This window comes from Condylura cristata, unplaced genomic scaffold, assembly GCF_000260355.1.
Source record: "Condylura cristata isolate star-nosed mole 26May11 unplaced genomic scaffold, ConCri1.0 scaffold00041, whole genome shotgun sequence".
Lineage (NCBI taxonomy): Eukaryota > Metazoa > Chordata > Mammalia > Eulipotyphla > Talpidae > Condylura > Condylura cristata.
Window position 1 is genome coordinate 5,102,634 of NW_004567142.1, and position 13,775 is coordinate 5,116,408.

At 64.1% G+C, this 13,775-nt stretch overlaps 1 protein-coding gene across 1 annotated transcript in view; it reads left to right on the forward strand.

Annotated features, from left to right (window-relative positions):
* Positions 1–27: 27 nt before the first annotated feature.
* The window catches only part of MED25 (mediator complex subunit 25), a 17,685-nt gene continuing 3,937 nt past the window's right edge, over positions 28–13,775 (forward strand). The window contains exons 1-7 of the mRNA XM_012733509.1: positions 28–79; positions 175–282; positions 2,173–2,364; positions 2,890–2,961; positions 3,062–3,280; positions 3,470–3,650; positions 5,544–5,785. Of these exons, the coding sequence (XP_012588963.1) occupies positions 53–79; positions 175–282; positions 2,173–2,364; positions 2,890–2,961; positions 3,062–3,280; positions 3,470–3,650; positions 5,544–5,785 (1,041 nt within the window). The 5' untranslated portion in view covers positions 28–52. The remainder of the gene's footprint in view (positions 80–174; positions 283–2,172; positions 2,365–2,889; positions 2,962–3,061; positions 3,281–3,469; positions 3,651–5,543; positions 5,786–13,775) is intronic.

A 13,775-nucleotide genomic window follows, 5' to 3' on the forward strand; every position in this document is an offset into this window, starting at 1 on the left:
CCCCCCCCCCGTCACTCGCAGGAAGACAGAGCAGTGGCCCCAGAAGCTGATCATGCAGCTCATCCCACAGCAGCTGCTGGTAAGGGGAGCTCGGTGTGCACCCCTCGGCCCTAGGCCACCCACTCCTGCCAGCCAGCTCTGCTCACCCAGCACGCCCTCCCGTGTCACCCCCAGACCACCCTAGGTCCCCTGTTCCGGAACTCGAGGATGGTCCAGTTCCACTTCACCAACAAGGACCTGGAGTCGCTCAAAGGCCTCTACCGCATCATGGGCAACGGCTTCGTGAGTCCTGGGTGTGGGGGCGCCCCTGGGGTGCCAACGCCCCGCCCTCCCTTCTGTGGATCTTTCCCAGGGACCCCACCCCAAGGGCCTGAGAGCTGTGTGGGGTGGGGACCTTGGGCCCCTCAGCTTCCTTCTGGAGCTTGAACTCTCTTAAAGGTTTATTTATGCATACAAGAACTGGGGTACAGGCCAGAGGTGCAGGGTGGGGTGAGAGGATTCCTCAGAGACAGAGTGGGGGGCAGAACAGGCAGATGTGCTGAAACCCACTGCTGAGGGGGCAGCGGGGAGACAGGAGGGGTCTGCTGCACCCTGGGGTCACGCCCCGGGGTGGGGGGGGAGAGGGGGTGGGTTGAAACCTGCTGGGCCGGCGCTGAGGACAGCTCCATAGTGCTGAGACTTAACCCCTGCGCCACCAGGGAGGCCTGGAGCTTGAGCGCTTGCTGTGACACATGTGCGAGGTGGCGGTCAGTGTCACTAAGCCGTGACGAGCTGTTGGCGCTGACAGGCTCCGCCAGGGCCCTCGTTCCTGGGCCCGGGACTGTTCTGGGACTGGAAGTCTGGTCAGGTGTGCAGGGCCCGTCTGCAGGCGGCTCGTGCCAGCTCCCGCCCTCGGCTCAGCCGCCGCCTCGCCCCTTCTGGGGACACCAGCCACGCAGGGCTCGCACCCCTCGTCCTCGGCTGCCGGCTCCGCCTCTCCCTGTGTCCACATAACGGTCGCGTTCCCGGGGCCGGCGGGGCGGGCCGTCCACCTCTAGGCCCCGTCCTGCGCTTGCTTCACCAGGCGAAGCCTCTACAGGGGCAGGTCGGTGGAACTGCGGGGGTTCGCCTTCGGTGCGCCCACAGAACCCTCAGCAGCCAGCCCTGTGTGCGAGTGGGCCGCGCGTCAGTCCTGGGGGCGGCTGCGGGTCTGCAGCTCACCGCCGGGGGCTGACTGGGCGCAGCTGGCGAGTCTCACAGAGGCAGGTCGTGGCCCCCAGCCCGGTCAGCTGGAGGCTTTCAGGGCCGCAGGGTGGGAATCCCCTCGGAGGCGCGGGGTCTGGGGTGGGGGCCCCTGGGCTCAGTCTCCTCGCAGCCTGGGGGCACCTGTGCGGGCTTCTGAGCAGAGGCCGGGCTGGGCTGAGGAGCGGCTCTGCGTCCCATGGCCCCGCCGGCCAGCAGGCTCTCGGCTCCAGTGCCTTGGCGCCTGCAGTGGCCTGGCCGGGCGGCACGGCGTGAGCTGCGCGGTCTGGCCTGGGGGAGAGTAGCTGTTCCCACCCCCGGCAGGCCCCTTGTCTCCCAGGCTTCAGGGCCACTCCCAGCTGCAGCGCAGCCGGGCGGAATGGACCCCCGGGGTACACGGGGTTCTGTATGCGGGGGAGACGGCAGCCGGGTGCGGACAGGTCGTTGGCCGGCTGTCCCTGCAGAAGAGGCCGGGCTGGCCGGCTCGCGTAGCCAGGGCTCGGGGCGTAGGGCCGGTCCCGCGCATCCCTCCCCTCCGGGAACCCCCGTTCCGGACCTTCTGGTCTCCGCCTCGTGGCTGGCGTCTCCCAGCACTCCCTGCGCCTGTGGCTGCGTGCGGGGCGCTGGCCGGATCCACACGACCTGGCCGTGCAGCCTGGCCACCGCGGCGCTGCCACACCACAGACGCAGAGCCAAGGGGGCTCGCTGGCGTCTGGGTCTCAGGTCCCCCCGCTATCGGGTCACCACTTGGGGGTGCCAGCGGCCCGTGGGGAGGGAGACGCGGCAGGGCACGGGGTCAGCATTGGGGAAGTGGGGTCCTGCCCTGTCAGCCCCCCCCCCCCGCAGCAGCCCCTCCCAGCCCCTCGGCCCTGCTCCTCCGCCGGGAGGTCGCGTCGCCTCCGGCCCTCCGGGCTGGCAGGTGGCCCCCGCCCACGCTGTGACGTCCCCCAGGCCGGCTGCGTGCACTTCCCCCACACGGCCCCCTGCGAGGTGCGCGTGCTCATGCTGCTGTACTCGTCCAAGAAGAAGATCTTCATGGGCCTCATCCCCTACGACCAGGGCGGCTTCGTCAACGGCATCCGCCAGGTCATCACCAACCACAAGCAGGTCCAGCAGCAGAAGCTGGAGCAGCAGCAGCGGGGGGTGAGTGACGCTGCCCCCCGCTGTCCCTGGGCTCCCGGCACAGGCACCCGAGTTCAGCCCGCCTTGACTCTCTCTGCCCGCGCTGCGTGACCCGCCCGTGGGCGGGTGTGGGGGGCCCGGCCCAGTGGGCTTGCTCCGGGCGCCTCCACCCTGCAGCCGGCCAGCGGGTGTCGAGGCCGCAGCCCTGGGTCAGACCTCCCGCTTGGGCGGGCTCTCGAGACACCAGGTCAGGTTTTCTCAGGTGGCTCCTGGGAGCCGTGGGGAGCCCCCGTCTAGCTTCGTCGGCCGCCCCGAGGCAGCAGGCCTGGGCCCCACGCTCCCTTGCGTCCTTTCCCTTCAGCGTCCTTGTCCGTCTCCGTGACGCAGCCCCCTGGGGGGCTGGGGGCGGCCCTTTCTTTCCCAGGCCACCCCCCTCTGAAAGGAAGTGGGCTCCTGTCCGTTCCTGCCGCAGGGCCCCTCCAGGGCGCAGGCCTCCCTGGCGCAGGGCCCCGCCGGTCACTGACCATGCTCACTCTTCTCTCACAGATGGGGGCACAGCAGGCGCCCCCTGGGCTGGGCCCCATTCTGGAGGACCAGACGAGGCCCTCACAGAATCTGGTAAGGACAGGGCCGTGGGGGGAGACCCCAAAGGACACAAGCGTGACCCCACTCGGGAAGCCACACGGGAGCCTGGCCTCACCCCTGTCTCTCCCACCAGCTCCAGCTCCGCCCGCCGCAGCCCCAGCCTCAGGGCTCCGTGGGGGCCTCTGCAGCAGCAGGGCAGCCGCAGCCCCAGAGTGCTGCCCAGGCCCCCCCTGGCGGCCCCCCAGGCCCTCCTGGAGCAGCCCCCGGCCCACCCCCTCCCGGACCCATCCTTCGGCCCCAGAACCCCGGGGCCAACCCCCAGCTGCGGAGCCTCCTCCTCAACCCCCCACCGGTGAGATTCGGGGGCTGGGGGTGGGTGCTGCCTGGGGTGTGGCTGTGAGCATAGTCCCCACGGGGCCCTCCTCTGTCCCCCACATGGGCCTCTGCTGAGGTGCTCGGGGGAGGAGGCCCCATGAAGAGCCCTCAGAGCAGCCCTCGGGTCTCCGGTGGGGCCTCTGAGCCCCTCTCCTTGTCCTCTCAGCCCCAGACGGGCGTCCCTCCGCCCCAGGCCTCCCTCCACCACCTGCAGCCCCCAGGGGCCCCCACCCTGCTACCCCCGCCGCACCAGGGCCTGGGACAGCCGCCGCTGGGGCCTCCCCTCCTGCACCCGCCACCCACCCAGCCTTGGCCTGCTCAGCTCCCCCCGCGGGCTCCACTGCCAGGTAAGGGGGTCCCTGGGAGGGCAGGGGTCTGGATTAGTGTTCCCCAGACTCAGGGCTCCTGGGAATGAAGTTCTGGGATTCAAGAATAGCGGGTCTGCCAAGGGCTTGTGGGGGTTTCTGAGGGCTCCTGGTAAATACATCCCAAAGGGCAAGGGCTGAGTAGGGTGAGGTCTCTTTCCACTGTTGCCCTCTGTGTGTCCTCGCGGGGTTGTTGGGGAGCATCGTCCTAGGGCAGGAGAGGCAATGCGAAGTGGGGATGGGCTCCCACAGACTCACGGGAGAGCAGACCTACGGCCAGATGGGTCCGGAAGGCACCGCTGATGTCCCCGAGACATCCAGAGAACAGTGCATCGGGCTCCCCGAGGAGGAGGGAGGAGGAAGCCCAGGGCCCTCCAGGGCCCCAGGGACTACTGGGAGATGCAGTCCCTTCCCCACTGCCCCCCAGGTCAGATGCTGCTGAACGGGGGTCCCCGGGGCCCGGTCCCCCAGCCGGGCCTGCAGCCCAGCGTCATGGAGGACGACATCCTCATGGACCTCATCTGAACCCCCGACACCCAATAAAGTTCCTCTTAACACACGCCCGGCTCCCGTCATGACGACCCCAGGCTGGGCAGGAGACCGGAGAGCACCTCTGTCCTGGCTCGGCTCAGCAGGCGGCCCCGGGCCGGCCCGGGCGGTGACGCGGCCTCCGCGCTGCGTCAGGCACGGCCTGTGTCCAGGGGCGACGTGGAGGCAGGCAGGCAGCGCTCCTGGGACCACGTGCTCTCACGGGGCAGAGGGTGCCGGGCGAGCCCCAAGTCGGCCGCTGACCCAGCCGGGCTCAGCAGAGTCTGGGAGAGTAGCGGGAGTCAGGGAAGCGGGGAAGGAAGGGCAGGTGGGCGCGGGGTGGGGGCGGGCGCAGGGAGCGAGCTTCCAGAGTGCGGGCGAGGAGGGCGAGGAGCGGGTAGGTGCCCGGCGGTGATGGCGCTGGGGTCCCACACCGAGCAGCTGCAGGTCTGTGCTGGGGACGCAGGAAGCCAAGGTCGGGCAGACCCGGGTCGACTCGGTCAGACCCCGCTGGTCGGCACGCCACGGGGCGAGGCAGCGGACAGGCGGGGAGCGGAAGGCCAGCGAGGTGGGCCGAGCAGACGGGCGAGCGGGGCCGGGCGCTGCCTCCCTGCTGGCGGCCGGCTCGGGCTCTGGGCCGCCCACCCGCCGGGCCACGCCGGCACTCAGAAGCGGGCACAGCGCCGTGTGCATCCGGTGGCCGGAGGGCAGGATGGGGAGGCAGGTGGGTCCCCCCCGGAGACCCAGCTTCCGAGGCTTTGGTGGAGGGGACAGCTGCTGTCCCTGTGACAGGCCCGGCGGCAGAGGACGCTGGCGGGCGCGTGCGGGGAGCAGGCCTCGGGCGCGGGAGCCTTCCTGCCAGAGGCGAGAGTCGTGGTCAGCCTGGTCCCCACGTGGACCCTCGGCGTCCACGCCACTGGGGTCGCTGGTGATGTCGGATTCCCGGGCCCGTCCCTGGGGAGGTTGCAACCTGGTGGCCCGTGGGCCGCTCTGCAGAGTAGTTTTGTTTGGCCTTCCCGTGTTAGCATCCCGGGGCACTTCTCTTCTAACGAGTTAGTTGTGAAAATCGGGATGATTGACGCACGCGGTCTGCAGTCTTGGTTTCTCTTGACGAGTCAGAAGATCCGGCACCCCTGGGCCGCCCTTCTGCCTAGCAGCAACGGGCCGGAGCTGCCCCTTCGCTGGGGCATGCGCTCTCTGGTTCGCCACAGTCCCCACCACTCCCTCTCGCTCCCCCACCGTGGGCAGAGGGTCGTGGCCTCCGTCCCCGGGCTTGCACAGTGGTGGTCCCTGGGCAGTGTGGAGAGGAAAGTGAAATCTGTCTTGTACCCATGTCTCTATCAAAAGTGGCAAAGCGAAAGCGAGAACGAGAGGGCAGCGTGTTTCGAGAAAAGTGGGAGCGAGCCTATTTCTTTGTGGAAGTGAAGAGCCTGCCCACGTGTCTTATATGCAAAAAAATCGTGTCAGTGCTGAAAGAATACAACCTGAGGCGCCACTATGAGTCCAAGCACAGCAAGAGCTACGACCAGTACACGGAGCAGACGCGGGACGCCGTCCTCAACGAGCTCAAGAAGGGGCTCGAGTGCCAGTAGGTGGCTCCGGAGGGCGATGGCAGGCGGCCGCTGCCATCACGCCTCCTGGGAGGACCTGGGAGAAGCTTCTGGGCATTAAAATCCCCTAGGATGGCGAGTTTGCCGAGGGGCGGGCAGACCCGACCCGCAGAGCCGCGCCTCGAGGCCGTGACTTCAGGCGCCGGGGCCTTGGCGCCGCTGGCCGCGTCCAGAGAAATGAGGTTTCCGGTTGCTTGAAAGAGTCGAATCCTTCGTGGCCTTTTCTCGCTGCTTGTGAACTGTCGCCGCCCAGTTAGCTTTATTTATTTGTGCTGTGAGACGTTTGGTGTGACCCGAGCAGCCTGGGAGGCGGGGCCGGGCCCAGTCTGCCGCCGGGGCGGGACGTGCCGGGCAGGAGGCGCCTCCCTCAGCAGCAGAACCTGAGGGGGTCCGGGCCGAGGAAGGGCCAGCGGTGTGGAGCAGAGAACGCAAGCGGCCCCGCAGAAACGTCCAGCTCGGCCCCTGCCCTCCAGCCCCAGTGGCTGATGGTGACCTTGACCGCCTGACCGCAGGCAGCTGACCAGTGTCTGGCCTGGAAGAACTCTCAGCTGCTGATACCAGGCTCCTGGTTCGTTTCTCTTGAGTGAAAACTCCGCTTTGGGTCCCCAGGTCAGTCAGAGACTCGGTCAAGGCTACGGCCCTTCTGAACACTCATATTTCTCCGCAGAGACTTTCACAAACAGCTACTTGAATGTATGATCCTGATGGACAAAATCGGGGAAGCCATTGGCGAGGAGCACCCGGACTCCCTTTCCTTTGCTGCAGCACAGACTGTTCCCCCCAGATGGTGGGGTGAAGGGCCGTGCTCCCCCCAAAGGCTTTCTACATCCAGACTGTGAAAATGAACTAACACTGTCCAGTTGGCCCGGGTGGGTCCGCGTCAGCCGCGTGAATGCAGACCACAAACAGCAGTTTCGAACTCCAGTGCAATAGGGCTGCGTCCCCAGCGTGACTGCTGGCCGCTAGAACCCTAAGTTCTCTCAGCCGTCGTCCGGAATCCCCACGTTGGGAGGCGCCACGCCTGTGAACAGCTGTTTTCCGTTACAAAACTGAATCGAATCCAAGCCCGCTCCCAGCTGAAGGAGGCAAGGTCAAGCAGAAAGGGGGGTGTCAGCCTTCCGGCCCGACAGCAGAGGGGGCAAAAAGAATCCCAAAAGAGAAAAATTTTAATAACTAAATACTTCTATTTTTCAATTTGTATTTTTTCAATTTTGAATTTGAAATATAAACTCCAGTATCGTACCTGTTTGTATTCTGTCCCGTGCATTCACTGTAGTTCAGTAAAGACGCAGTTTGATTATTACACCTCTGGCCGTCGACTTTTCTTATACCTGGCTAGTGCTCCCATTTGCGTGACCCGCCTGGCTCCTGGAGGCATTTGAGTTGACCATCCCTGCTCGCACTGCTGGCGGGGGGAGGGGGCTGGGCGCGGCGCCTGGAACGCGCCCCCAGGAGATGCTCACGCACACCCAAAGCGGTGCTGTTGGCGGTGGAGGAAGTGGAGAAGGTGGCCGAGGCGTCCCTGGCAGGGGTTCTTAGCAGGAGTTCTGAGAAACTCGGATGACTTCAGGCACCAGGCAGGTGATGGAAATGTGTGGCATGGACGGGTGTAAGACGTTAGGGAACGATGGGGACTGTGGCGAACTTGGAGAGTGCTTGCCCCGCCCGGTGGCATTCAAATTGCAACCAAAACACTGTGAGGACCAAACAAAATCTGCTTGTGGGTCTCATGAGGCCCCCGGGCTGCCATTTTGCGACCTCGGGAAGAAGAAGCGGAGGACAAGGACAGAGCCCTGAGAAAGACCCACGTGGACGGGTGGGGCAGGGGCAGAAGCCGGGAGCCCGGTGCGGTGGTCCGGAAGCCGGGAGTTGTCCAGAGAGGGGTCGACTGTCGGAAGCTGTGGAAAGGGACACGGGGTGAGCCAGCGCCGGGCGGACCACGCCCGCAGGACACAGGCTGGGCCCAGACCGGCTGGCTGGGCCCGCCAGGGCTCCCCCTTGGCCGCAGCCCCCCTAGACGAAGCACAGGGCCGCGGGCGGTCAGAGGCTCACGGGCCAGGCCGGAGGAAGCCGGCGGGTTAGCAAGGCGCTAGACACAGGCGCCCCCAGAGGGCCAGAGACGGGAGGTGCCAGGGCCTGGTGCGCCCCTCGGACAGAGCAGGTTTCACCCGGTCCCCGCACGCACCCTGGGCTCTCGGCCTCGGGAGCCGCAGCTCCCCCTGAAGGCTGGGGGGGTCGGGGAAGGAGCCCAAGGGCAGTACCGGCCCACTGGGGAGCCGCTCGCCTCTGGGTGGGTCCGCCCCTCACCACAGCCGGCCTCCGGGCCTGCCTGGCTCCACCCCAGTGGCGCAGGGCGGCTGTGTCTGCCTGCCGCAGCAGTGGCTGAGGACAGCAGAGAATCCTCCCCAGGCAGGGGGGCGCGGTAGGCGAAGGCAGAAACCCAACACGCCACACAGTAGTCGTAGCCTGTGGGGTGCAGGAAAACGCTGGCTGCCGCCGCCGAAGAAAGTCTGAGACAGCCCAAGGGGGTGTGTGTGTCCAGGTTGCCAGACTCGCCCATCCCTATTCCTGTCTTGGGCTCCTGGACAAGTAGAACATTTGGGGTGCACGCTTACTGCAGTGAGGCGAGGATGCGAGGGCGGCGCCCCTCACGCCCACACTCCCTGGGCCCCGCGTCGCCCCCACGAGACGGCAGCTGGTGTCTGTGGACACATCTGGGTGTTCTCACTCTGAGGTCAGTCAGTTGGGCGTGGGCGACTCTCCTCAGTGGCCAGCGGGGCCCTCGTCCTGGGGACTGCCCACCGAAGCAGTCTGTCTGGCCCCACGAAGCCCCTGGTCTGGCTCTACCCACGCGCCACCTGCCTCCGCCCCGGCAGCTGGCTGGGCCGGGCTGGCCGCACGCTCCCTCCCGGGCACCCCAGGTGGGCACGCTGTGGGCAGGCCGCGCTGTCTGCCGGAGGCTCGGCTCTGGAGGCCTGAGCCCTGACGTGGTTCAGTGCCTCGTGGGAGGCTGCTGTCCCGCCCCGGCTCTTGGTTTGCTGTGGGCTACGGCACTCCTGGGCCAGGTGGGCTCTCGGCGCAGCTCACAGCATGGCGGCCAAATTCCCTGGCCAGGAGAGGGGGACCCCGAGTGGAGCGCAGAGATGCCCCCTGCGACCCAGTCATGGGAGGGGTAGCCCGTCGCTTTGCCATGTTCTGTTTGTTCACAGCGGTGAAGTGGAGAGGTCAAGAGCAGCCGAGGGCACAGGCCGCTGGCCGTTGCCTTGGGGGGCTGGTCAGCATTGCAGGGGTGTGTGTATGTGTGAGGGAGGGTGGGTGGACAGACGGACGGACAGATCATCCCAACTCGGGCATGGATCCTGCGGGGTACGTTCCTGCCGCTGAAGTGTCAAAACCGAGCATGCCGATTTCCTTTTCGTTCTTTTGACTTTCTTGAAGAATTTTGTTGCAGACAGGAAACCGTCACACTCCAGAGGTTCCCAGGCCAAGCCAGGGCACAGGCTACCCCACCCCCCGAGGATCAGTAACCATTTCGTACAAGCAGAGACAAGCCAACAGCAAGGCGCTCATTTTCTGGCTCTTCTACCCTGTGAAGCCTTTTCTGAAGCAGCTTTGCTGAGGTATCATAGACACGCAAAAGGCTGTAAGTTTTTTCAGGTAATGAGTTTGGACACACATGCACCCTTAAGAGCATCACTGCAAACAAGGTAGGTAGCGGACATCACCTCCAAGAGTTCCTGAGGTCCCATGCAATGCGCACAAGTGCACATGTGTGCAATGCGATCACCTCACGGGCTCGGCCCCTCAAGATTGAAGCGTACCACAGAGTATTTCTAATTATAAGCCCGTGTTGTACAACAGATCACTAGAATTTTCCCAGCCTGCCTTATTCTGTACATTCCATTTTCCATCTGACCACAATCTTGGGCTTTGCTCCAGGGCCCGGTTCTTTTTCATGGCTGCATAGTATTCTCACCATTTTCCTACTCAATCCCCTACTGATTAGGGATTTCATGTAGGGTGTTTCTGACCTTTTGTGGTGCCCGTTTAGACTACGGCAGAACTGCCCTGTTGATCCCTCAAAAAACCATCTGGCAAACCAACTAGAGTACTGACTGGTTTGTAACCAGTACTATGGGTGAAGATGGGGGGTCACACTGTATGGCCAGAGGCAGGCAGAACATGGCCATCCCAATGCATCTTTGTTGGAGACCAGCTCCAGCTATTGAGGTGTCTGGAGGCAGCACAGGCAGGACCCTAAACTGGGAAGGCGTCGGGGAGCGGAGATTCCTAAAAGGGGAAAAAGGGGAGCGGGCGTCAGGAAGACACGGGAGTCAGGACAGGGTGCAAGTCTTCCTGCTGTCCCTCAGCAGGTCTTCATTTATACCGTGTAGCAAGTAGTTCATTGCAATAATGCATAGGGTGAGTTCATGAGAGATCGCCATTAAACGTTCTCAAGGACAAGGGCAAAAAGCATTCTTCTCTTAACAATTTATGGTATGCTAAATTATACGTTTTATGATAATTGCCATGTGTACAGCTGTCTAGTTATCACTCGGGGAAGAGGGGTCTGGGAAAGGGGGAGCTTGTTAGCAAAAGGCTATTAGGGACCTTAGGGAAGTAATAAATTATGTTAGCAGTGTTATCAGTGGTTGTCTAAAGCAAACCTAGTGGCTAATTTAAGGCTGGCAGAGAGTAGTCAGTGCTTGTTTTAAAAGGAGTAAGTTAAGAGAGAGTTGTACAGTTGTGTATCAAACAACACCTGTGTAGTCAAGGTTAAAATTTGTCCATGAGTCCTTATGCCCGGGGAGTCTTATCTGAGATTTGCTTTTTATTCAAAGAAACCAAGGAAGCTTCCCATGAGTTTTTATGCCCTGGGGCCTTCTCTCTCCTGGGGCTTGGCTTTTGTCTCAGGAGACAGGGATTTCCCGCCCTGGGGCAGCTTGCCTGGGCCAGGCAGCCGCCTGTGTGGCTAAGACAATCCAGTTGTAAACTGATGGTTGCTCAGACTATTTTGATATTACGATTATACAAAAAGGGGAGGTCATAAAAGTTAGCAGCGGACAGTCTGACTTTTCAGAGCTTATCCCGACCTGCCCGGAATCTGTCAGGCGATGGACGTGGCATAGCTTGCGTCACATCTTGCCCCTGGGCCTGGGGCCAGGAGGTCTGGGTTTTACAGCCGAGAGCTTTCTGAGTAGTACGCGCCAGCGGGCAGGTGGTGGCCGAGGGAGAAATGGGCTGCGTTGTGGTGACAAGCAGGAGGGTCCCAGGCGCTTCCTGGTGTGCCCTGGCGGGAAGCAGGTCTGCGCCCCAGCGCACAGGTGGAAGGGTGGGGTGGTCAGGCCCCCCAGAGCACCCTGGTGGTGGCGGTAGGCCTCCGCTGCGGCTCTCACAGACCCCACCCAGGCCGGCCTCCGGTACGGCTGGGGATAGACTGGGCTCAGTCCTGTCCCCACAAAACTAGTTCCCAGTCTCGTGTGGGTGACCCAGTAATTACGATCGCGACGAGAACGTTTAAGGCACAGGAGTGGGCGTGGGCAGACGCCTGGCCCGGCACCCTCGCCCCAGCGGCGGGCTCCTCCGCCCCGTCTCCGGCACCTCCAACTCCAGCCTCTGCCCCTTGGCCCCGCCGGTGGCTGCAGAGGGGACGGTGGGGAAGGCCGCATCCCTGCGGGACAGGCCAGCTGATGCTGCAGCAACACCCCGAGTGGCAGGGCCTTGACACGGCCCGGCCTGCGCTGTGAGCAGGCGCCCTGGCGTCGCTTCTTAGAGTGAACCCTGGGCCCCTGGACGCTGCCGGTGGGCCCCGGCTTGTGGGGTGCGGGGCGGGTGGGCTACCCTACCCCGGCAGCACTGACGCGCCTGACGCCGCAACTGCTGGACCGAGAGCGTGGCCGCCTTCCACTTCACCGCTTCTCTCCCGCTGGGACCGGCCCTTTCTCCAGCGCCAGCCCCCAGCCGCGTGGCTGCGCCCCAAAGCGCGCGCTCTCCGTCCTTCCCGGTGATGTGTGCTTCTAAGTGACACTGTCTCAGACCGGCCGAGTCAGGGGGCTGCGGAGAGCTTCACTGTGCCGCCACTAGAATTTCAGCTCAGTTTGGCACCTCACTCTGATACGACTCATTTTGCACATGCTGGAGCGTCTCCTGGCCCAGGTTTCTCCTCCATCGTACAGCTCCACACGCTCATATCCACACTCCGCGTCCCGAAGGGTCAGGAAAGCACCTGCTAGGTCAGTCTCGGAGACAGCCCCGGGGTGACAGATGCAGGGCATTAGAGGAAGAATTGCTGTCTCACTCCAAGGGCGTCGGAAGCCGTTGGGCTGTTTGGTTTTGCAGAGAGAGAGCAGCAGGCGTGGCGAGCCTGTCGTCCATGCGAGAGGGGATGCTTGGGCCCATGAGGACCTCGGGAGGACAAGGAGGCTGCTGCCCCGGGGGGAGCCCTCCTGCTGCCAGGATTGCCTCGTGGGTGACTGTCAGAGCACTGAGGTTGACGCCTAACTTGCAGGCTGGGTCGAGGGAGTGGGGAATGGCTGTTTCACCCCAGCCTAGATCCTTTGGGCAGGCCTAGGGCGTGGGCAAGCAAGGGCAGGAGGTAGCCCGCCCAGGGCGCCCCTGCGAACTCATCTCTAGCTGCTTACCCCCACAGCCCTGACTTCTAGAGGGATGGCAGGCCCCCTGCGACCCACAGGTGGCCCTGTAAGGTCACACCCACAAATACCGACGCCTCCTGGAGTCGCACCCCAGGCTGGGAGGAGTCTGCCCTGCTCAGTCAGCCGCACCACTGGAGGAGCCGGGATGCCGCCCGCCCGCCGCAGGTCTCCCTTGCACTAACTGGCCCTTCACACACACACAAGCCAGCGTGCCACCCTAACCCCACTTCGCTCTGCCTGCCCAGGTCTTCGGACCCCAGCTTGAAAACACCCCTGCAGCCTCCGCTCCCTGCTCCTGCCAGTGACCCGGCCCCAGGTGCCCGCCCCTGGGCATGACCAGTATCCTCTCTGCCCTCATTCCCTGCCATCTTACTATCAACAGAGCAGCCCGAGGGATCCTTAGAAAAGATGAAAATACTTTTTGAAGTAACTGAACCTAGGGAGAACTGCTAGCTTACAGGAAGAAACGGCATCTCTTTTCCCAACGGACTCAATGCGCACGAGGCTGCTCCATTCTAGAAGGGGCTTGGTAAATGTGAACGAGACGATGCCAGGTCTGGCCGAAAGCATTCAGGTGGTTCCCCGGCCAAGTGGGGCTGAAGCCCAGATTCCACCGCAAGGCCCGGGAGGGGCCTGCTGGCAGGGCTTGCCCCTCCCCCGCGTGGCTCGCGGGGCCCTGGCGTCCCCCAGGACTGCGCAGCCCGTCAACCCCAGGCCCTGCCTCGCTGCAGCCCGTCAGCGATGGAGGCTGTGGCCGAGGACCGCCCTGACCTCTCGCGGCCGCCAGCGCCTTGGGTTTGCGCTGGTCGCTGGTGGTCGTCTCTGGTGGGCAGCAGGCTCAGGAGCCCGTCTCTGGGCCGTCACAGTCCGGCCATTAGAAGTGAGAGGTGGCGCCACGGGCTAGGACGCAGCACTGCAAGCTGGCCACAGCTGCCTCAGTGGAGTTGCCCCCTGTGACCCGCATGGCGCCGCAGACGGCGCTGCTCCCCTCGCAGGGTACTCGTCAGTCGGCCTGTCCTGCCCCCGCTCTGTCGCTGGGGAAGCCTGTCACCCCTGCACCTCTGGCCCGTGCCCCAGGTCTGTGTGCACAAATAAATCTCTGGGGGGAAGCAGTGCAAGGGGCCTGACAGACACCGCAGTCGCAGCGGCCGGCGCCTCTCCTGGTAGTTTCACGCATTCGATCCTCATAGCCACTGTGGGCTTAGTCACATCTCATCTAAAAACAAACTTCAGCCTCACAATTTGCGCAACTACTGGGAAAGGGACGCGCGGTCACTTCCGAGCTGGGTAAGTCAACCGGCGGTCCCGGGACGCCC